The sequence below is a fragment of the Strigops habroptila genome, chromosome 4 (assembly GCF_004027225.2).
Source record: "Strigops habroptila isolate Jane chromosome 4, bStrHab1.2.pri, whole genome shotgun sequence".
In the NCBI taxonomy this organism is placed as follows: domain Eukaryota; kingdom Metazoa; phylum Chordata; class Aves; order Psittaciformes; family Psittacidae; genus Strigops; species Strigops habroptila.
In genome coordinates, this window is record NC_046358.1 from 12,337,281 (window position 1) to 12,360,952 (window position 23,672).

A 23,672-nucleotide genomic window follows, 5' to 3' on the forward strand; every position below is an offset into this window, starting at 1 on the left:
CAGCAGGATCTAGAGCAGTTTATATAAGCCTTGCCCTTGCATACTGGCCACCTGTGCATTTAAGACCTTAAGATCATCTAGTTCCACCCCGCTGCCGCAGGCAGGGCCACTTTCCCCAATACCAGGTTGCTCAAACCCCTGTCCAGGCTGGCCTTGAACACTGCCAGGGATGGAGCATTCACAAGTTCTTTGGGCAACCCATTCCAGTGCCTCACCACCCTCACAGTAAAGAACTTCTTCCTTATATCTAACTTAAATTTCCCCTTTTTAAGTTTGAACCCATTACCCCTTGTCTTATCACTACAGTCCCTAATGAAGAGTCCCTCCCCAGCATCCATGTAGGCCCCTTCAGATACTGGAAGGCTGCTATGAGGTCTCCACACAGCCTTCTCCAGGTTCAACAGCCCAAATTTTCTCAGCCTGTCTTTGTATGGGAGGTGTATGTCTGTAAAACCTACTACTGGAAGCAATTGCCACCAGAAAAGTCCATCAGGGTATGAGGAAATGGCTAAGGAGCTGGGGGCCTAAACAGGTGCATGAGGATAGATGCCAAGGTAAGAGATGGAAATGCTCACTGAAAGAGTCTAGCTCCTGGTGGGAAGCTCATGAGATGGCAGATACTAGAGGTGCTTGAACTGTACAGGGCAGAGATGGTCCAGGTAAATGCAATGTCTTCCAGGCCCCACACCAGCAGCGGAGTCGGAATGTCACTGTGCCAGCGATACACACGATGCCTGTGCTTCCCAAACAGGCCACCCCTCACCCTGTGCAGCAGCCAGGCCTCGCTGGGGAGCAGGTGCTGCTCCTTGGAGACGGCAAGAGGAGCATGTGGGTGCTGATGGAAGCCTGTCGACTTGAGGGAGGTGTTCCCTCTTCCTCCCAGCCTCCAGGGAGATCAGTAAAAACCAGAGCCCTGCGAAACAGTGGAGCGCTGGGGGGGGGGGAGGGGCGAGGGCAGAATGGTGCTGTGGGACACGAGGCCTGGGGAAGGCGGGGGGCTCAGGGCCCCGAGGTGCCTGTGCCCCGTGAGCGGCCATAGGGTCCCCTCCCTGGGGCCCGCCCCGCTGGTTTTGTGGTCCCCAGGGCGGCTCCTCCTCGGCGTCCCGGCGACAGACGCCTCGCACGGAGCGTCCCCCGCGGGGCCCCCCGCTCCCTCAGGGCCCGCCCCGGCCGCAGCGCTGGCGGAGGGCGGGCGGGGCTGCTGCCCGCGCTGCGGGGGTAACGGCTGGCGCGGGGGCCGGGGCCGCAGCTGGGCGCGCTGAGGCGAGGGAGCTGCCCGGCCGCGCCGGTTCCGCACCATGGAGCGGTACGAGAAGCTGGGCAAGGTCGGGGAGGGCTCCTACGGCGTCGTCTTCAAGTGCCGCAACAAGGATACCGGCCAGATCGTGGCCATCAAGAAGTTCCTGGAGTCCGAGGAGGACCCAGTGATCAGGAAGATCGCCCTGCGGGAGATCCGCATGCTGAAGGTGGGCGGCGGGCGGGCGCCCGGCCCCGATGGCTCTCCGCGCCCCTCTCGCCATCCGCCGCCCCGGGGACGGCCGGGGAGGGTGGGCTCCGCCGCGAACGGCACCGCTCCCGGTGTGGCGGCCGCGGGCTGTGCCTCGCCATTGCGGCCCTGAGGAGCCCTGAGGGAGCTGCCAGGGAGCAGGTGTGAGGGAGGAAGCTCGGGGCGTCGTGAGAAGGGGCATGAGGACAGCCTTGAGGAGACGGGGTGTGAGGGAGCAGTATGTGAAGTGCCCAAGTCTGTCAGTTTCTCTGAGAGAAAGCCAGTACCGGTGAGAGTCTGACCCTCTTGGCCAGGGACGGACATGCCTCGGGGTGGAGGTGATCCTCCACAGCCCAGGCTGTCACACATCAAAGAGGGTGGGTGCAGGTGGGAGCTGAGGCACTGCAGAGGGCGAGTTGCCGGCTGACTTCTGGGCGAGTGCAGGAGCACCAGCAGTCAGCACTGTGCCCTCTTGACTGCTGCTCTGTCCCCCATGCAGGCAGCGATGTCCTGGCCGGTACAGGTACAGCTCTGCCCCTAGTGCGCTGTCGGCACCATATGTAACAGACCGGCCAGCAACAGTCCCCTCTCTTTCTGGGAGGTTCCCCCGAGAGAGGGGGACTGTTGGAGCTGTGGTAAAGCATGTGAGCAAAAAGTGATCCTGGATGGCACGAGGTGGGGGACAGCCGTGGGGCACAGCTCTCCTAGTTCTTTATAAATCTGCCCCAGCTCCTCCTTATAAAACCCTCTCTGACCCCCTGGTTGTGGGGGATCTGCAGTGTCAGAGCCTGACGTGCAGATGGGATCCAGCCATGTATTGAATGTCAGGGGCTGTGCAGGCTCAGAGTTTTTCGCCTCACATGGAAGCAACCGTAGAACCTGCACCTGTGAACCATGACAGCACCTTGTCTTGGCTAATCATTTCCTGACTTCTCTGTGAGGACTTACCCTCACATAGAAATGGGTTACTCATTCAGCCTCTTTGTTTATTTTCTTGGTAAAATAAAAGCACAAGAACATTTGCAGTAAGTCAGACTCCACGTCCATCAAGCATGCAGAAATGAGAAACCCATGAGAAAGAGGGAGAGGATGGGGTAAGGTTTCCTTTCATACACCTATCTTTCAGGTGAAGTTTCTAGATCCAGAGGTTGTACCCATTGCTTCATGCTTAGCAGACATTCATAGACTGTTTGGAGTTTGTTCAGTCTCTTTTTGAACTGGTGTATTCATTTGGTCTCCATGGTTTCCTGAGGCAGTGAGTGCCACAACTTTAGGAATGTGTTGTGAAAAAATATTTATTTGTTATAAACTTTCTAATGGCATAATGTACCGTCAGTTGTGTATTCCAAGAAATAGAGAGAGTTGTTCCCTTTTCTCCAGGGTACTCTACACCTGCATCATCTCTCCTTCTTCTGCTTTCTCTTTTCCATGCAGAAGAGCCATAGCTTTAAAACACTGAAGTGATTAAAGAACCATAACAGGTTAAAGAACCATTTTAACAGCATGTTGGTTTATTATACATTCTAAAATGATGGCTTCCAGTAGGACTCCTTTTTACAAGAAACGTGCCATTCAGATTAGACACAATGCAGGCTTATAGACAGTCAATGATTTAGGATTTTGGAGTTAACAAAACCTGACAGAAATCCACAGGGAAAGATGTTCTGTTTTATTTCTTTCCCAAAATTCGTAATCCCTTGGTCTCTGATTCCTGCACAGCGCTCCCAGGCTTCACTGCCTCTTGGTATTTGCGTAGCATCAGTTGATACTCGTTGCACTCTATGTTCCCTTCCATCAAGTTAGCTTCATTGGCTTCCTGGGAACCAAGTAGCTTTCAGATTTGCAATTAAGCACAAGATTTCAGCAGGTTACAATATTTCTGATATTTCTTTTCCCAAAATCTCTTTGTGCTTGACTTTTATAGAGCATTTATATATAAACAGATGGTGTAAATGTTATTGCTAAAGGAATATGAAGGCCTGATTCTCTACTTGCTGCAAAAAGAGGCGAAATAAGCTTGGGTGGCACCCTAGAAGAGCCATCATCCAGGAAAAAAAGCATATTTATTTTTCAGTTAGATTTTGGGGAGAAGCAGCCTGTGTTTTTCTCCCATCTGAAGCAAACAGATGACAAGTAGCTTTATTTTAGTAAACAAGGCTGGAGATGCATTAAGATTTCAATTATATTAAAGATCAAAAAAGGAAAATAATTGCAGAAGTCGCTTTTAATGCAAATAAGTGCATCTTCCTTAAGGGTCCAAAGCTGACACTGCTGCAGCTAGCCATGGCAGGATCTGTGTCAGGGCACTGTTGATTTTAACAAGTGCAGACCTGCTTGAGTAGCTTTTCAACTTCTCCTCTGTAAATAGTAACAGTTTGTTTGTTTGTTTCTTGAGGTATTTCGCGGCTTAGGCAACAAGTGTTTGTCAAGATGTAGAGAGATTGTGTTTCGTCAGCAAAATTGTAAGGCCTTGTAAATTATTATTCTACATGGTAAACACCTTGTAGACAAAGGGCTTTTTATGGCCAGGAGCCATGGGAGGTGGGGTGGGAAAGCAGAGTGGTATGAAGAGTCTTGAAACACCCTGCGTGATCCTGCTTCCATAGGAAAGGCTGGAAATATGTGAAAACAGCAAGTCTCTGTGTTACCCCACGAGTGCTGCTGTTTCTACAAGGGTGTTGTCTCCCCAGCCTTCACCTGGAGGCTGACAGTTTTTAGCTTCAACATTGCAAAGAAGATGAGAGAAAAATGCAATGCAAAGCTGTGTGTGTATAGGAAATAGAAAATAATCCCTATCATCTTAGCATGGGAGTATTTGTAACTGTTGGGGAAAAACCCATGTAGGACATCTGGCGTTTTTGTGGAAGATGACATGTGGCCTTGTCACCCAAGCAGGGGACAGGGAGTGGATGTTCATCCTGGTGCTGCCAGCAACCAGCCACTGGCAGCTTTGGTAGCCTTAGAAACCGCTCTCTGAAACACTGCGCTGCCTGACAGGGACGTTGTTAGGATAACAGTGGCTTTGTGTGCACGCCTGCCTGCAGAAGAGATGCTGGCCCAGCTCACTGAGCCTGACTGCCTGGAGAGCCCTTGTGCTTCCAAATGCAGGCTTACTCCCTCCAGAAACCCCAGCTCCACAGACATGTCCTGATGTCCAGGACAGACATGCTCCTAGGCACAGCATGTTCTGAAGCCTGACCCATACAACCAGCCTGTAACTGCCAGAGGCTTCTTTTCAGAGATCTCCATCTATTACTGTTGATTTAACTTTCTTCTTTCTTTACAATCGGTTGGCAATTACTTCATCCTCACCTCTCTCTGAAAGTGGAATGTAAGCACTGCAGAGGTTCTGTCATCTGCCTCCCTCCTGCTGGCAGGCTTGGCTGTGCCCAGCAGTTTGTCCATGCTGGCAGGCAGATCTGCTGAGGAATCAGGTGCCTGTTACCCAGCATAGTTGATGGAGGCCCAGCTTGCTCTCAGATATCTCTGATCAGTTATCACTGATCTGAGAACATAATATGCCAACACGCCGACTGCATGGAAAGGGAAGGCTCTGCATTATGCAGTGGATCAGGAGCTGCTGGTCTGGGGACATATCAGAGCCACAGCAGCATTCTGAGTTCTGTGGTGGAGTCTGAACTGGTAGACTGGGCTTTGTCTAATGTGCAAGTGGCAAGTAGGTACTGTGCTCTATGTGAATATGCTTAACGGGATAGGTAGCATGGCATGCACATAATTCCTGGGAGAATCGCCATCATTGCTGGAATTTTCAGCAGGCTTGCAGACTGTTCTCTGTATTTGTTCGTCTTTTTCAAAGTGAATAAGGAAGTGATGAGAATGGAGATACTGCTGGGTAGACAGGAAAGTTGAGAGGTGTTACAAGCCTCCTCCCTTGTAGTTTAGTGCTTTCACTAGCAGCCTTGCCATGGGAACTGAGGATGTGCAGAGAATGTCTGTCCATTATGTGAGGTCAGGAGACATGGTCAGGACAGAGAAGGTTACGCTGAAGATCAGCCGCTGCTGACACTGTTGAGTACCTTGTGCTAGAGAGGGAAGGCACTCACTGTAAAAATACTTACCATGGAGGACCGAAAGTGCTCAGAAGGTCTTGGTTGTAATCTAGATTTGATCCAGATGGGTGTGAAGGTCTTTGATATTGGCAGATGGTTTACACAGTGTGGGCAGGATTGAAGGAACAAGACATGTATGTGGTAAGAGATGCTGTTTAGACAGACCAGCTCCTTGCTGCTGGTTTGCAGGACTGGAATAGCCACCTGCACGCTACCAGGGACCCTGTGTGTTGTTGGCATATGGGCTCAGTGTAATTTGGATTCAGTATGATGTCCCCCAGAGGCAGTGAGCTCCCCAAAAGGTCTCTCTTTTCAAGAGGCTTTTATAGTGACATGCTTGAATAAAACTACATTTTGCAAAGGGCCCCACAATGCCCATTGGAGCACTGAAATGGCCCCTGCCATGTCCCTCCTATCGTGACAGACTGGCAGTGAGGTATGGTGGGGTTTTCTACTGACCTGCTCTTTTATTTGAGCTCACTGGTTAACCCCAGGATTCAAGTTGTGGATTTCAGAGATCCTTGGGGTTAACTGGGTGCTTTCCCCAGACAGCTGCATTCCTCAGTTAGGCATCCTTACAGTTTTCTCTAGTCTTGACTCTCCTCTTCCGTCTACTTTGCAGGCTTTCCCAGATGGTTTACAGGCACATTAGAAGGTGGTATTGGCATAACTCCTAGGCAATGCCCTTTCCAGCCTTCTTGCTTAGAAACATGTTTGTTCTAAAGCCTTGGTCAGGCAAAGCCCTGGTGGATACGTGTCCCTGCAAGCAGAGGGGATGGTGCCATGAGTCATCCAAAAAGAAAAAGCATTCCTCTGTCGGGTCTGGCTTTTCTTTGTTTCCTTTTCCAAGCACTGTGTTGTGCCCCTTGGTTCAAGCCCGCTCCCAGCCCTCCCTCAAAATGGGGGTAAAAGAATAGGAAATAAGAATCATAGAATAGTAAGGGTTGGAAAGGACCTTAAGATCATCTAGTTCCAACCCCCCTGCCATGGGCAGGGACACCTTGCCCTAAACCATGTGGTCCAGGGCTCTGTGCAGCCTGGCCTTGAACACTGCCAGGGATGGAGCATCCACAACCTCCCTGGGCAACCCATTCCAGTGCTTCACCACCCTCACTGTAAAGAACTTCTTCCTTATATCTAATCTAAACTTCCCCTGTTTAAGTTTGAAGCCATTACCCCTTGTCCTACCACTACAGTCCCTAAGGAAGAGTCCCTTCCCAGCATCCTTATAGACCCCCTTCAGATACTGGAAGGCTGCTATGAGGTCTCCACGCAGCCTTCTCTTCTCCAGGCTGAACAGCCCCAACTCTCTCAGCCTGTCTTCATATGGGAGGTGCTCCAGCCCCCTTATCATCCTCGTGGCCCTCCTCTGGACTCGCTCCAACAGCTCCATGTTCTTTTTATGTTGAGGACACCAGAACTGTATGCAGTACTCCAAGTGAGGTCTCACAAGAGCAGAGTAGAGGGGCAGGATCACCTCCTTTGACCTGCTGGTCACGCTTCTTTTGATGCAGCCCAGGATACGGTTGGCTTTCTGGGCTGCAAGCGCACACTGCCGGCTCATGTTAAGCTTCTCGTCAACCAACACCCTCAAGTCCTTCTCTGCAGGGCTGCTCTGAATCTCTTCTCTGCCCAGCCTGTAGCAGTGCCTGGGATTGCCCCGACCCAGGTGTAGGACCTTACACTTGGCTTGGTTAAACTTCATAAGGTTGGCATTGGCCCACCTCACAAGCGTGTCAAGGTCCCTCTGGATGGCATCCCTTCCCTCCAGTGTATCAACTGAACCACACAGCTTGGTGTCATCGGCAAACTTGCTGAGGGCGCACTCAATCCCACTGTCCATGTCGCCGACAAAGATGTTGAACAGGACCGGTCCCAACACCGATCCCTGAGGGACACCACTCGTTACAGGTTTCCAACTGGACATTGAGCCATTTACCACAACTCTTTGAGTGTGGCCATCGAGCCAGTTTTTTATCCACCGAGTGGTCCATCTATCAAATTGATGTCTCTCCAATTTAGAGACAAGGATGTCGTGCGGGACAGTGTCGAACGCTTTGCACAAGTCCAGGTAGATGACGTCAACTGCTCTGCCCCTGTCCATCAGTTCCGTGGCTCCATCATAGAAGGCCACCAAATTGGTCAGGCAGGATTTCCCCTTAGTGAAGCCATGTTGGCTGTCACCAACCACCTCGTTGTTTTTCATGTGCCTTAGCATGTTTTCCAGGAAAACTGTTCCAAGATTTTGCCAGGCACAGAGGTGAGGCTGACTGGTCTGTAGTTCCCCAGGTCTTCCACCTTCCCCTTCTTGAAAATTGGGGTTATATTACCCTTCTTCCAGTCATCGGGAAATTCACCTGACTGCCAGGATTTTTCGAATATGATGGACAGTGGTTTAGCAACTTCATTCGCCAGCTCCTTCAGGACCCGTGGATGGATTTCCCTCTAGGACTATATCCCATGAAACCTTACTAAGGAGGTTCCTGAAGAGGCCAAAGTCTGCTTTCTTGAAGTCCAGGGCAGTGAGCTTGCTGCATGCTCTTCTCACTGTCCTGAGGATCTCAAACTCAACCATCTCGTGATCACTACAGCCAAGGCTGCCCTGGAGTGTCACATTTCCAACCAGTCCCTCCCTATTGGTGAGCACGAGGTCAAGCATGGCACCTCTCCTTGTCGGCTCCTCTATTGCTTGAAAGAGGAAGTTGTCTTCCACACAATTGAGGAACCTCCTGGATTGCTTGTGCCGGGCTGTACCGTCCCTCCAACAGATGTCAGGATGGTTGAAGTCCCCCATGAGGACAAGGGCCTGCGAGCGTGAGGCTGCTCCTATCTGTCTGTAGAGCGCTTCATCCACAGAGTCCTCTTGATCAGGCGGCCTGTAACAGATCCCCTCCGTAATGTCCCCCATGGCTGTTCTCCCTTTGATCCTGACCCACAAACACTCTGTTACCTCATCACCCGTCCCCAGGCAGAGTTCCATACTCTCTAGCCTGTCACTGACATAGATAGCAACTCCCCCTCCCCGTCTGCCTGGCCTGTCTTTTCTAAACAGCCTGTAATCTTCCATTCCGACGCTCCAGTCACAGGAGCCATCCCACCATGTTTCTGTGATACCAGTGACATCATATCCCCGTAGCCTTGCACACATCTCTAATTGCTCTTGCTTGTTCCCCATACTACGGGTGTTTGTATAGAGGCACCTTATGCGAGCTCCAAATGCAGCCGACTCAATGGCTGGGGCAGCTGGAACATCTCTACATTGCTCCAAGCACTTATTACAGGTGCTGGCAACTGACTGGGAGTGTTGGGATGGATCAATGCTCCCCTCCCCCAACACATCTAGTTTAAAGCTTTCTTGACCAGCCTGGCAAGCCTCCTACCAAAACAGCTCTTCCTCTTGTCAGACCAGCTCCACCAGCCTCCAGCAGACCTGGCCTCCCAAATGGAGCCCCATGTTCTAAATAGCCAAACCCCTGACTATGGCACCACCATTCTAACCATTTATTACCCTGCCAAATGCGCCTAGCTTTTTTAAGGTCCTCCCCTTTGTCCTGGAGAATTGATGAAAAAACTATCTGAGCTCCAGAGCCCCTAACCACCTCTCCCAGGGCTCTGTAGTCCTTCTTAATGTTCTCCAGGCTACTGCTATCTATATCTCTAGCACCCACATGGAGCACTAGAAGGGGGTAATAGTCAGCAGGACTTACTAGAGCAGGCAGCCTCTCTGCAACATCCCTGATCCGAGCCTCCAGCAGGCAACACACCTCCCTCGAGACTGGATCGGGCTGGCAGATGGGTGCCTCTGTGCCTTTCAAAGTAGAGTCCCCTACTACTATGACCCGCTGCTTTTTCCTGGAGGCACCAGTAGTGATCCTCTTTACTGGTGCATCAGCAGGATGCTCATTAGGTGTGGTGGGTGCTTTCTCGCTAGCCCCCTGCAGAATTGCGAAGCGGTTCTGGGTGGGGACATTAGATTTAGGAGGAAGTCCCTTGTCGTTAATTGTCCTTTTTTTGTTGTTTTTTCTCGTGACTAATTCCCAGCTTCCTGGGTTGCTGCCCTCCTTCTTTCCTATATGAGCAATGCTGGACGTTTGCAGCCCCTGTACAGTTTGAGCCTGGAGGAAGCAGCCCAGCTTCCTCTCAGCTTCCTTGGCATCTTTTAGCTCTCCAACAGCCTCCCGCAGCTCAGCCACCTGCTGCAGGAGGACCTCCACCAGGTCGCACCGAGCGCAGCCCTGTCCATTGTGCACCCTCGCCTCAAGAGACCAGTCGAGGCACTTTCTACACTCCGAGGTCTGCGCCGCAGCCTCCCCTCTCATCGGCTCTGTCTGGGTGCCTACGCTGGCCACCGCCAGGGCAGAGCTCCCAGGGCGGGCTCTGGTCCTGAGGTGAGTGCTCACCATCCCGCCCGCCCTGCCTGCGCCAACTGCCGCGCCACGCCCTGACTGACGTGCCACGCCCTGGTCGCTCACGCTCCCTGGGATGGGTTTTTCCCCACTGAGGGCTGGTGCCGTCACTCCTGGCGCCGCCCCCTGTGAGTCAGCTGCTCGCGTCAGCTGAGCTGCCGGCTCCTGGGCAAGTCCTGTCGAGGACTTGAGGCTCCCTCGGTCGCTCTTGCTCCTCCGAACTGAGGCTTCTGGACGCTGTGCTTCCCCCCGCTCCGGTGTTAGAGGCGTCCTCTCTGGAGATACCTCGGCAATTCAGATACTCACCTCGGCAATTCAAGCTTCAGTAATGTCCACCCTTACCTCTTGCAAGGTGTGTTTGAATATCCATGCTGTGCTCAGGCTTTGTGTATGGGAAGGAGAGGAAGCCCTGGTATGAGCACATGAAGTGGATTGAAAGAGAGAGGAGGGAGCTGCAATAAAAATTCTCCTAATTAACCTGCCCAGATTCTGACAATAAGCAAGTGAAGCTGAGCCCACCTGCTTTAGTTATACTTACCAGAGGAGCTCTTGGTTTCTCCTCAACGTGTGTTCGCCTGCTACAGGCTCTTATGTGTGTGATTTCCCAAGCTGTTCTCCAGGGAGAGCTGCTTTTCATGGTGGTGCAGTCGAAGGCTGGATATGTATAATGAAAGGTGCTGCTGGAATAGCTGTGGGCACCATGATGAATTCTTTATCTATGAGCATCTCTTCTAAGAGGCACTCACTGAAGCCAAGCTGACTTGTTGAGCACAGTCAGTTCCTAAAATAGCTACATCACAGGCTGAGCTATAGCTGAGCTGCTTCTTCATGTCATCCTGTGCTTGTATAGAAGGTTTCAGTTTAAGGAATTGAGACCCTTGGGGGCAAAAGCACTGTCCTACCTCTTTACCCCACTCCCCTGTGCAGTAACTAATCACTCCATCCACTGTGTGTTACAGCAACTGAAACATCCCAATCTGGTGAACCTGCTGGAAGTGTTCAGGAGGAAGCGGAGGCTGCATCTGGTCTTCGAATACTGCGACCACACAGTTCTCCATGAGCTGGACAAGCACCCCCAGGGGTGAGTGGCCTGTTTCTCACTGGGAGCTTTGAACAAAGGAGTTAGGGGGTGTCCGTGGTGTTGCTGCTCTGCAGAGTTTTCAGAGGAATTTCATTGATTACAGGAGAGGTTTCCCAGCCCAGTGCCCAGGACTTGCTTTGTTCCTGTGGTGCAGCAATGGTGTCCAAAAGAATTGTGTATGAGCCTCTGTGTGCTGCTCACCAAGGAGACTGGAGCATTGAGCCTGAGCGTTTGGGTGCTCTTTGGCTGGCTTGGCAGCAGCAAACCCAAATGGCTTGAGAGCATCCTTTGTCTTGCTGCAAAGAGGTTAGAGTTGCTTGGGGAGGCAGGCAGCCCCCCTGGTGTGTTGCCCATCACCGTGGGCTGTGGGCACTGGGACAGTGTCACTGAGCACTCAAATATACAGTCTGTAGCAATTTCACTGATGATCTGTATGACAGACCAGTGACTTCTAGTGGTGCTGCAGTGGTAAGGACTATGTGTTGGTGCCAGGAGTTACCAGGAGCAGTGCCTGCACCTCTCTGCACAGCCTCAGTGAACTCCCTGGTCAGATACCCTCTTCTTTAACAGGTGCTTGCACAAAGTGTGAGCTACATGGGCAGAAGGAACATTCCCAGGACAGGGTTTGTTCTTCTCACACATTATAAATGACACTCCCACTGAATACATTGTCCCTAATTATTCACAGTGACTTGGTGCTGTGGAAATGCTAAGCAGAAGTTCATAAATCATTTTACAGGCCTGGAGCTAAATGAATTGCCTGCAGGAGCCTAACTGGGGTTGAGTAAACAGAGCCTGTTATTCTCTTTCTTCCTGATGGGGTGCTCTAGAAGGAGAACGGAGCACACTGATAGCAAATGTCTCTGTGAGCTGGTGAGCAGCTTTCAGCCCAGTTTGAACTTGTTCTCCTGGAATCTGAAGAGAGAGTGGATAACCCTCTTTGAAGAAAAACTTCACATTGATTTTCTATTCATCAGAACAACTCCAGTGTGAATGAACATGTAATGCCTGGTTGTGTACTTTGCTTTTGATCTTTGCTATGGCAGATGGTCAAGTCTTTTGTGGTTAGGATTAAGATAGGTGGGCACAGACCTCTTTGCACCATGTTCCCAGGTTATTTGACCGACTTCATCCCCTTGTCAGGCTGTCAGTGCGGCACTCTCAGGGTGCTCTGGGATGTTTCTGCAAGGAAACTCCAGCATTGCAACAGCACCGTCAGCACAAGACCTTCAGTGCTGTCAGCAGAAGGTGCCTTAAAGAAAAAGCCAGAATTCCTGCATATTGTTTTGGGTTTGTTTGTTTTGTTTTGTTTTTTCTTTGTGATGAATCAGAAGCCTTTCAGCATGAAACACATGAAATAAAATGGTATTTGAGCTTGGAAGTGCCAAGATTGTCACATCTTCCTTTCCGGAGGTTGTTAAAGACACAGACAGCCAAGGAAGTTTAAGAACTGTTGCACAGTAACTGAAAGAGAGGAGAGAAGGCTGGATCTTGCACAGAGGTTTTATTTTTCTGAAGTGTTTGCCAGCCGTTGGAAGGAGGGGAGATGCAAACCAAAGTAGAGCTTTATACTCTTGTAGGAACACCCTTCCCCATCCCATTTTGGTCACCTCTCCACTCTGGACAGTCAGTGACATGACAGCATTGCAAGTCATGGATTTATACCCCGGGTACTCCACCACCTGCAACTCTGAGCAGCTGCAGAGGCAGAAATGCCTGGTGGTGTTTCAGGATTGCCAGGAAGCACGGCTGCTAAGCACAGCCACGAGGCAGGATTTGACACGGACTTTTATGCATTGATGTGTGGTCATCAGCTGGCAGGCTTCGTGCTGGCTGTGATTGAGTGGTACCAGACATGCTGGCATGCTCTTACCTGACATAAATCCTTGTATCTTCTTGCATTGCCTGATTTTAGAAGTGGTGTTGACATTTCTTTTGATGCTCCTGTGATGCTTGAAGGACAGTCTCACAGGAGAGCATTGCTTTGTGCAGGGATGCACCTCAGCCTCAGCTCTGAAACCTGGGAAGAGGTGCAAACTGGTTCCACCACCAGCAGCCCACCGTGACAGGTTCCCCGCACTGAAAGATCAACAAACTGAGGGTTATTACGTGTTTCTTGTAACTTACTTATAGCAAGAAAATGTGCCTGGTGTTTTTTCTCTGAGTTTTCTGACCTGATCCCGATGGTTTTGCTCAGAGAATCCTGTACAGTGTTAGCACTCAAAAGGCCTCTTCTTCCTTTTTCCTGTAATAGTGAAGTTATTTTTAATGGCCAAAATAAAAATGTGCTTTTTTAAAAACAGGGTGCCGGAACATCTAGTGAAGAGCATAATCTGGCAGACCCTGCAAGCTGTGAACTTCTGCCATAAACACAATGTAAGTCCCCTAAACAGCACTACTGATTGCTGTAATGTGGCCTTGGAGGAACGGAGATTCTGTTGCCATTTTCCTGATGACAGGGCTTTCATGGGATGTAGTCAGATGAAATTTCCTGTTTTCAACAGGAAACATGTATCTGAAATACTGATGTATACCCACAACAGCTGCATTCACTATCATGCAGGTCCCTTGGGTTTGCTGTCAAGGAATGATTTGCACTAATGACCTTGGATCAGCTTCCAGGCTGAGCAGGAATATATCCCTGTGTGTTCCCTGTGCCACTGATGTTTAGAAATCTGGCTTAACATCTCATCAGCTGAGACCTGAGCAAAGTGCTGCTGATTTCACAAAAAGTCCTTCTGTTGATAGTCATAGGTATTGAATCACGACACCAGCTAAAAAGTTACAAACATTAGATTTAATAAACAGTTTTACAACCCCTCCTCTGCTTTCTGGAGAGAGGTGAGTGTTATATGTGTGACAAATATTTTGTAGAAAGCAGTAGGGATGCTTTAAGAAGCAGAGAAATAAAGGAGCCTTTTGTAGAAGTTCTGTAGGCAAACTTAGTTGTAATTGTCTTTGGTTTTGTTTATCTGCCAATGTGTGAGATTTAAGAGCCGGGCAGGAGATCGCTCTGGAACGGGTGTTTTGTCTTTGCTGGGAGAATGATGTTGAACCACAGGAACTTGGCCATAGGTCTGTCCTGCTTCCAAGATTTGTTGTTTTGCTTCTTTTTTCTGTTCTCCCACTCAGTCTGAAAGATTTAACGGAGTTTTAAAGCAGAGGGAACAATGAGATGCTGCAGTCTGACCAGCTGTAGATCACAGGTAATGAAGTTTTATGCAGCTGCCCTTTTTGGAACTCCATGACACCGGTTTAACAAGCAGCATTTCAGTCCTCAGGACAAGACATAGTGATGTACCAGCTTAGCTAGGAAAAGTCTGAGGTGTTTGAGCTGAGGTGATGGTAGGGGAGGGACAATGTGAGCTAGACCCTGGTGAGTTCAGTAGAGAACACCTTTCATAAACTGGCAGAAGAAATTACAGTCTCTCCTAGTTTCATCAGCAGAAACTCTTTGCCAATCCCAAATTCAGTTGTTGTGAACCTTCAGCAAGCAAGGTCACCTCCCAGGAATCACAGAACTGCTGAGGTTGGAAGAGACCTCTGGAGATCATCTCATCCAGCCCCTCTACTCAAGCTGGGTCAGCTAGAGCAGGCCGCTCAGAGATTTTTTCCAGTCAGGGTTCAAGTGTCTCCACGGATGGAGGCTCCACAGACTCTCTGGACAACCTGCCTGGGTGTTTGGCCACCCTCACAGTAAAAAAAAAAAGAATAGTCTTAGGTTTAAATGAAATTTCCTTTGTGTTTAATTTGTGCCCATTGCCTCTCATCCTTCTAATGGACACCACCAAGGAGAGCATGGCTTGGTCTTCTTTATTTCTTCCCAGCAGGTATTTATGCACATTGATAAGATCCCACCTGAGCCTTCTCTTCTCCAGGTTGAGTGAATGATGGTTCCAGCTCCCTCATCCTCTCCTTGAATGTCAGATACCTCAATCCCTGAATCATTTCAGTGACCCTTCACTGGAGTGACTCCAGTATGCCCACATCTTCCTCCTACTGAGGATCCCAAAGCTGGACACAGAACTCTGGATGTGTCTCACCTGTGCTGAGTAGAGGGAATACCAGGCATGCTTTGGCATCTGCAAGGATAGATTAAGTCCCATATCTAAACTGTAGCCTTCATCTCATCTGTGAGTTTTGCCAGCAAAATCATTTGCTTGTCTACTAGATTATCAGTAAATACAGTTCATGGACTTTGTCCAAGATCCTAAAGGACCTACACACCTCTCATTAGGATCTCCTTACATATTTGTAAACCCAAGTCCTTTCTTTAGGAGTGTGTTGCACATAGCTGTTTCAAGTGAGTTGCATTTGCAGAGAGCCAGGTTAACAACAATCCTTGTTACACAAACCTCGCTCCTCCTGCTAGCAAATTCCCAGCTGGTTCTGGGGAGCTGACTTAGTGTTGTCCTAGTGATACAGAGCTATGCAGTTGGAGCTGGGAGCCTGCACACAGTGTCTCATCCCAAAGCTGGGGTATAGGCAGGGTAATTGTCCTGCTCAGCAGGACGTAGATTTAGCTGCTGTTAAGAAATCCCTCCATCTTCTCTTTCAGCAGGAATGATTGCCTGGCACAATGTGCAAGGGCTGTGTGGCTGAATTAAGAGGTTCTTTATCTGATGGCCAGCTTAAAGACTTGCTTCTAACCTTGGGGTTTTTTCCATTTCCAGTGCATCCACCGAGACGTAAAGCCAGAAAACATCTTGATAACAAAGCACTCAGTCATCAAACTTTGTGACTTTGGATTTGCTCGCATACTGAGTGAGTGCCACTTTGCTACTTACTACTTACACAGGTTGTTAACACTTGAAAGCTCAAGGAAGTGTAGGATCAGGCTTTCAAACACCAGGAAAGATTCGCTTGTCTTTGATGCATGTGTAAATCATCCTATATAAAGGCTGGCATGTTCTCACAGAGGAGCTCTGCTAAAGGCTGGGTAGAGATCCCCAAACCAGCTGAGAGGGAGCTAACCCAGGCACTGCGATGCCAAGTGCCTCTGTAAGCAAACTCTGCCTGAGCTCCCTGCTGGTCCAGCTGAACTGCTGGTGGTGCTGGCGCTGGTAGGTGGAAGTCAGCCTTGGGCATCTCGGAGCTGCCCAGCCGTTGCTTATGCAATGCTGGAGACACAGCTGGAGTTCCCTGGCAGGAGGAGCCCCTCTGGCAGAAGGCGCTGCCTCTGCAAACAATGGTCTCACATTTTCCATTGTAAATAAACCCCCTAATCGGGGGTTTTTTTAGCTCTTGTTCAGACAAATCACATGGGCTTTGAGAACTGACCACTGGCTGATGCAGGCCCTGCTGTGGAGCTCTGCATATTTTCATTTGGAGAAAAATACAGTCTTGATTTTTGCCATATCTGAAGCGTTTCCAAAGTTGGGTTCTGCTAGTGGCCAGTGACTCATTCTGTTCCTGCAGCTATTGCCTGCCCAGGAGGTGCCCCAACATGTGTAACAACTTAGGGCTGCTCATCTTCATTGTTCTGATCCCACATTCCTGTTTGTTTCTTTCCTTCCTGAACCCAACCTAGCTGGTCCGAGTGATTATTACACAGACTATGTGGCTACCAGGTGGTACCGCTCTCCAGAGTTACTTGTGGGAGACACCCAGTACGGGCCTCCCGTGGATGTGTGGGCAATAGGCTGTGTCTTCGCAGAGCTGCTGTCTGGGGTCCCCCTGTGGCCTGGCAAGTCTGACGTTGACCAGCTGTACCTCATCCGGAGAACCCTGGGTAAGTGTCCTGGTCAGAGCCCTGGCCTTCCTGATGCCTTTGGCAGGACTACAGCTTGCCTGGAGGACTGTCCTCTATGGTGGAAATCGGGATTAGCCAGGAGGTGAATTTACCCAGTGGATCTCTCCCTTTAGTAGGAGCTGGCTTATTCGAGGTGTTACTGTCCTTAAAAGGGAGCTGGGTTTTACTGGCATGACTTACATGTGTACATCTTTTAGGAGATTGTGTAGGTGGAGTAACAGATGCTGCTGCAGGTCCAGGGGAAACAAAGTTGGCATCTATGCAGGTGGTGACTGTTCTTCAGAAAAAGATCTGTGGCTTCAGCTTGTGTGAGCCAGCAGTGCCGGGCTGTGGCTAAAATGGACAGGGCTGTGTAAGCAGGATCACTGCCTGCAAACTGCCCAAGACCATCCTTCCACTCTCTGCAGCAGTAGTGGCCTTTGGGAAGCTCGCTCTGGGGCTTATCAGTTTAAGAAAGATGTGGGATGTGTTGGGTGACCATCAGATGCCCCTCTTTGTCGTTTGGGGTGCGAGGAGCACAGGGTCAGCCCTGCGCAGGAGGCACAGGAACAACCATCTCTGCTGCTGTCCTGCCCATCTTCAGCTGTCCCCACACAGACAGAAAAATGAGGTGCCTGTATCAGAAAGGACCAGGGATGTTTTGCATAAAGGTTTGAAAGATCCAGGTATTTTTCAGGATTTGGTACCAAGCAAAGTGGTCCCTGCCTCTAGATAACAAATAGTTGGATTTAGTTCATCACAGCTTTGGAGGTCTCATAAACATTGCCAGTGCCTGTGGATAGCTGTGTGCTTGGGAAAGAGTGTGAACACTGAAATTTGTTTGTTCCCCTTGTTCATCTTTATTCACCCAGGAATTTTAGAAGCCGCTCCATATTTGGAACAGGGGTTAAATAAAAGAGCCATTATCTGTAAAACATTTAAATCAATCTTGTCTCATTGATTCAGTTTGATCTTGGTGTGTAACATCTGATTTCTCAGGTGGAAAGGAACAACTCCCCACTTGTAATTGAAATTTGATGAAATGAACTGAAAATTGTAATTTCTGCTGAGCAGTTTATAAAACTATGAAGGTGACTAATGGCTTTAAACAGTAAAGCTCCTTAGTTGGAAAAACAGTTCCACGACGATTGCTTCATCCTCCAGAATACATTTGTGCCAGTGTTAAGTAAGTTATCATTTATTTTTAATAATAGAGTTTCAGCCAGAAGAAATTCCCTTTTGATCCAGGTGACGGACTGAGGCAGCATTTACAGAGCAAAGCTCCTTGGCCAAAGCTGTGTAATTATGGTAGTTTGGCTCTTGTACAGCTCTTTTGTTACAGGTTTGATTTTAACATTTAGCTTGCTTGGAGCTGCTCTAAGCTTCAAGAAAGGGACATGAAACTGCATTGGGAAAAAGCTACAGCTTGTTCCTGTTGGTGCTGCATTTAAGCTCTTTTCTATACAACATCCTCAGGAGTGTACAAAAATAATTTCACCCAATATGAGTCAAATTTTAATGAAGCTAGAACACTTGTGGTTAGCCAGTCCCCTTCCAGCAGTCAGAGAAGCCACAACTGTTTATGCAGACAGGCTGCCTCTTGGGAACCTTTTGCCTTTGAAAATGCTGAAGCACAGCATTGGCGTGGAGAGCAGGTCCGCAGAGCCCGCCTCACCCTCCCTCCCAGAGAGCACATCAACAATGCTGCTCACGCTGCCAGGCGGCCACCTCCAAAACAAACAGTGCCTCCTGCCAGTTGCTCATCAGAGCCTCGGGTTGGTCCATCATGTCTGATGTGAGCAGGGGAGGTGGCTTCTGGTCTGATCCTGCTTAATAATTTGGGAAGGATCCCTGGCTGAAGCTGGGTGATGTGCCATGGCTGGAGTTTCAGATCCTGGTAGGTGTTTGCACAGCACCCTCTAGCTATGATGCTGAAACATGTTCTCCTGCTTACTGAGACACACATCTAGAATTCAGTCAGCACACAGTGGAGACACAGGAGCTGGCCCAGAGTAGATGTGTTTTTCCAACTTAGTGCCTTGTCCACCTCATTCCCTGGTGGTCTACCAAGAGGTCTTCTTGCAAATCCAAATTTGCAGTTACCCAGATAATGCAGTGATAGGATCGGATCAGGTGTTTGGCATGGGGGGATACATAGAAATATGTATTTTTTAGGCCCATAGCTATAGTGGCCGCAGTTCATAAAAACCACTCTGCCACACAACACAGACCCCAGAAGATCATAGAATCCCAGAATGGTTTGGGTTGGAAGGGACCTTAAAGCTCATCTAGTTCCAACCCCCTGCCACAGACAGGGACACCTTCCACTAGACCAGGTTGCTCCAAGCCCCGTCCAACCTGGCCTTGAACACTGCCAGGGATGGGGCAGCTACAGCTTCTCAGGGCAACCTGTGCCAGGGCCTCACCACCCTCACAGGGAAGAACTTCTTCCTAATATCTAAATCTCCCCTCTGTCTAAAGCCATTCCCCCTTGTCCTATCCTTACAGGCCCTTTATCAAAAGCTCCTCTCCAGCTTTCTTGTTGGCCCCTTTAGGCCCTGGAAGCTGCTCTAAGGTCTCTCTGGAGCCTTCTCTTCTCCAGGCTGAACAAGCCCAGCTCCCTCAGCCTGTCTCCATAGCAGAGGTGCTTCAGCCCTCAGAGCATCTCCGTGGCTTCCTCTGGTCTCACTCTCACAGGTCCATGTACTTCTTACCTTGTGGGCCCAGAGCTGGATGCAGTACTGCAGGTGGGGTCTCACCAGTGCAGAGTAGAGGGGGAGAATCCCCTCCCTTGACCTGCTGCTCACACTGCTGGGGATGCAGCCCAGCATACGGTTGGCTGTCTGGGCTGCAAGTGCACACTACTAGATCACGTTGAGTTTCTCACCAATGCACGGTAGCTGGGGTCTGCTGCTGCAAAACCTCCTCCCACCAGCTGAATTTCTTTGAGTTGTTCACAGCACAGGGCCCTGGGCAGCTGTGACCGCGGGCAGCTGGAGCTGTGTGGCCCTGCCTTTCCTTCAGCACAGTCACACAGCGGTGGGATCACCAATGTTACAGGTGGACATTAGTTTTTGCAAAAGAACGTTTCATCAGCTCCCTTGATGATACTTCATCTCTTCAGACATTCTCTCAGATGGTGTCAGCCTTGTCAGAGGATATAAGCTTGTTCAATGCAGGCTCTGTAAAACTAGCAAATTAATCCAACTTTGCTTTTTTACTTTCATTCTTGGTCAAAGGGGATCTTATTCCCAGGCATCAGCAAGTGTTCAGCACCAACCAGTTCTTCAGTGGGATAAGAATTCCAGACCCGGAAAGCATGGTAAGAGCTCCCTCCAGACGCACTTCCCTTGAGCCTAGTGCTAACCAGCAATCCATGTGCAGTGCTAAAGAGATGCAGTGTTCAGACAGAGAAATGTTCCTGCTTCTTTCTACCCAGTGTACACATGCTGTCTGCTTTGGAATCAGAGCTGGAAAAGCCTCGCTTGCTCAGTGTGACCAGTCCTTTGCTGCACAGCATTTTTTCCCTATCCAGAAGTTTTGCCCTCTACTTTGCCAATGTACACCAGAATTTTTGGAGGTGACTGAACCCCTCTCGTGACATTTTAACCAATATCCTGTGTAAAAGCAGTCAGAAGTGCTTAATCTCTGCTTCTTCCCTTGGTTCTGGTGGCACAGCAGCCAACCTACTCATCCTCAGTAATGCCAGCAGCAATCAGTGCATGAAGTGAGAGACAAGTTTTGTGAGGTACAAGTCACGCTGCTGTGGGAAGCTGGTTCTCTGTACCCTGATGAATTAAAAGCTTGCTAACCTGAGTACACTCACTGTTGTTTTCTCTCCAGGAGCCATTAGAAATGAAATTCCCTCATATTTCATATTCTGCTCTAGCTCTCATGAAGGTAAGAAAACTATCGCTTGTGGAGGAACTCTGCACCAAGACTTAGCAAATGTAGTCTGGTTTTGCTTGTCAGCTGGTAAATGGTTTGAGAGCTACTGAATTATCAGAAATTCATTTTAAAACAGAGCTGGAGGGGATTTGGAGAGGACTGTTAATCCACTCCTCTTTACCATGGAGGTGGAAAACATATTATTCCCTTATTAAGATGCAGTGAATGGAAACTGTGAGGATGGAGACATTAACAAGAAGGTGCAGCTGTGGACAGTCCTGGCTACACTGCACACTGGCACAACAGGACTAGTGCCATAGTGGAGTCCCCTGCTCAAGAAAGTAGTTGTAGTTCAAATGAAAGTTGTGGGCTGAACTGGTTTTTGAGGTTTGCTACACCATCCAATTGCAACTGTGCCTCTAGCAGCAATTTCTACTACTGCCTTGTGGCAGTTGTTGGGTATTGGCTGCTTTGCACACCTCGTGCTGACTCTGGAAAGCCACTCTTAGACTCCATTAAGAAAAATATTAACAACTGTATCCGTGTGAATAGTCGTTGGCTGGGTGAGTAGCTGGAATTGTGCAGACCTGTTTAACGGGTGTTTCGTGTGATCCCTTACTTCATCTTTTCTAAGGGCTGTCTTCGTATGGACCCTGCAGAGAGGCAGACATGCGAGCAGCTGCTGCAGCACCCCTACTTTGACAGCATTAGGGAAGCAGCAGATCTGGGCAAAGAACATGGAAAAATGGCTCGGAAGCCAGCCAGGCTGACTCGAAATCATGTACCAGGGGTAACGTTTTCGTAGTAGTATTTCGTGTTCTGTACCTGAGGAGGGGCCTGGTTCTCTTTGTTGGGCTTGCAGGAGGTGGGCTCATGGGAGCAGTTAACGGTGAGAGCAAGCTCCTGCCTTGTACCATCTTAATTTTAGCCTGAGGAGAAAATTAACCTCTTGGCTAAAGAGTAACTCAGTACAAACTGAATTCTGTGTGCAGCTCCGCTGAGTCGCTGGGGTAAGCAGCACATCACGTGAAAGATCAGGTTTATCCAGGAATGTGCATTCCTGACAAAGAATAGCAGGATAGCTGGACAAACTGGACAGGCTGGTGTGGCTGATGTAATTTGGAGTTCTCTGGGATCTTTTTGGTGCTTTTTGAATCCCAAGTTACGGAAATGGCAAAAATGCCCAGTTCTGTTTGTAACTGCTGATGGGATGTGATGCCTTATGTGGTTCCAGACGTTACACAACGCACTGGGTGTTTCTGCCAAGCACATGTCTCCCAGTTCAGTCTTTCCAGACGCCAGCCCAAGTCTCCGGTCCAGCCTCTGGAGGAGAGGCATTCAGTTCTTTCTTCCTGCGAGCCACATTCCCCATGATAGCAGGGAGGTTGGAGGTGTGGGACGGAGAACTGTTACAGCGTATAAATTCCTGGATCAAACTGACTCGCCTCTTCTATTTCCATGTCATGGGATATAACAGTAATATTTTTCTTGCCCTGGATGACTGGAAGAAAGAACTTTAATGAGCTGTTCTGGTTCCAGTCCAGTTGTAGAACCCCAGCTCCACAACTCCTCATTTGAAAAGCACAGGATTACAGGATGAATACTGTTACAGCTTATATTCCATTTGAAAAAATGAAATGCATGCTTTAGTCTCCTTTCAAATACACACTATGTCACTTTTCTTTCAGTTACAGTACCTGCCTCAGTTAACCAGTGGTAACGTACTACCAGCTTTGGACACCAAGAGGTACTGCTGCAAAACGAGGAAATCAAACTACCATTTCCCTAACATCTAACCAGATGGCAGATTAAAAACTATTCATTGATCAAAGTTCAAGTCATTCACAATTTATAAAAGGAGGATACGTGGTGGAAAACAAAATTACTACTTGTTAGGACATACACAAAAGTGGTCTGTGACGTTCTCTGGGTCAGTAAGGGAAGCGATACACGGAGAGAACTCCAAGCTCCTGTTAGTGCTCTGTGTACTGAGGAAAATACATTTAATTTGCTTTAATTCGTGGTTGTGTACCGGTTTGTGGTTGTGTACTGGTTCGTGGTTGTGTACCAGTTCAGGATTACTGCAATCCAGTGCTTACAGTGCAAGCTTAAAACCTCTTGCCTGTTCGTCCCCTGTATTTCAGACCTGTCAGCAGAACTGCAACCTTGCCAAAGCAATCAAGAGTCCAGCTGTGTAAAAGCAGTATCACTGCTTTGGAGTCACTGATCTCACAAGGAACTGTAAATGCCTCGCTGATGGGAGTAGAGGAGGGGATGGGTGGTGTGAGGGGCCAAGCCTGGTGAGAGGCTGCCTGACCAGTCTAGTAAGTTCCAAACCTGCTGAAGTAGCACTGCTCTAAAAAGATGTCTGACTTACCTACTACACTTAAATATGGTGCACTATTAAAGATACTGGTAATGAGTCAGGCCTTATGGAAGGCTCAATGGGCACTGTTCCCAGGAGAATATAGAAACAATACAACCTGTTTATTTAGTCTTTTCGGAGCTTCTCCTGTTTCTGTCAGTAGCGAAGTCGCTTGCCTGTAGTGTTACAGAAATCATTTTTGTCAAAACTAATTAATGAATGTCATTTATAACATCAGCCAGACGCAGGCAGGAATTCTACCTAAGCATATGTATTAGAATGATTTGTAATTCTTGTGTAATCTTAGGATGTACTATTGTGTTGATTTTGAATAAATGTAGTTTGTTTTGCCAATTTACTGGATGTGTTTTACTATATAAAGTTTTACTACAGGGCAAAACATTCTCTTTCTACTTGAAACCTAGAGCAAAAAATGTTTTCATTTCCCATACTGTTCTGTGTTCAACAACTGGGACAAGTGCCATATCCTTACAGAGTCTGCCTGTCTACCTTTTGTGTTATAATTTAATATATTTTAATCTTATACATTGTGCATCTCGGTAGTTTTGGTTACACTCAGAAAGCTGTGGCACTGCAGGATTTTCTGCACAGATGTTCTAATCCTGTGCATGTGCAAGGCACCGC

At 48.9% G+C, this 23,672-nt stretch overlaps 1 protein-coding gene across 2 annotated transcripts; it reads left to right on the top strand.

The window, feature by feature from the left end:
• Positions 1–1,185: 1,185 nt before the first annotated feature.
• On the top strand, positions 1,186–23,385 carry CDKL1 (cyclin dependent kinase like 1). Of its 2 annotated transcripts, none has more exons than XM_030484905.1 (9): positions 1,186–1,466; positions 10,922–11,043; positions 13,347–13,419; positions 15,717–15,807; positions 16,574–16,774; positions 20,014–20,096; positions 20,618–20,674; positions 21,297–21,452; positions 22,351–23,385. In XM_030484905.1, exons 1-9 carry the CDS (start codon positions 1,299–1,301, stop codon positions 22,456–22,458), a joined length of 1,059 nt encoding a protein of 352 aa, XP_030340765.1. In that variant the 5' UTR covers positions 1,186–1,298; the 3' UTR covers positions 22,459–23,385. The 2 variants fall into 2 exon arrangements, with proteins under 2 accessions (XP_030340765.1, XP_030340766.1); XM_030484906.1 differs by having other exon boundaries at positions 1,223–1,466; positions 16,700–16,774.
• Positions 23,386–23,672: the final 287 nt, after the last annotated feature.

Bases quoted from the DNA above. Each gene is read 5' to 3' on its own strand.
- CDKL1 (XM_030484905.1), top strand. From the start codon at position 1,299: ATGGAGCGGTACGAGAAGCTGGGCAAGGTCGGGGAGGGCTCCTACGGC. The intron at 1,467-10,921 runs GTGGGCGGCGGG...TGTGTGTTACAG, and splicing joins GGGAGATCCGCATGCTGAAG to CAACTGAAACATCCCAATCT. The intron at 11,044-13,346 runs GTGAGTGGCCTG...TTTTAAAAACAG, and splicing joins CTGGACAAGCACCCCCAGGG to GGTGCCGGAACATCTAGTGA.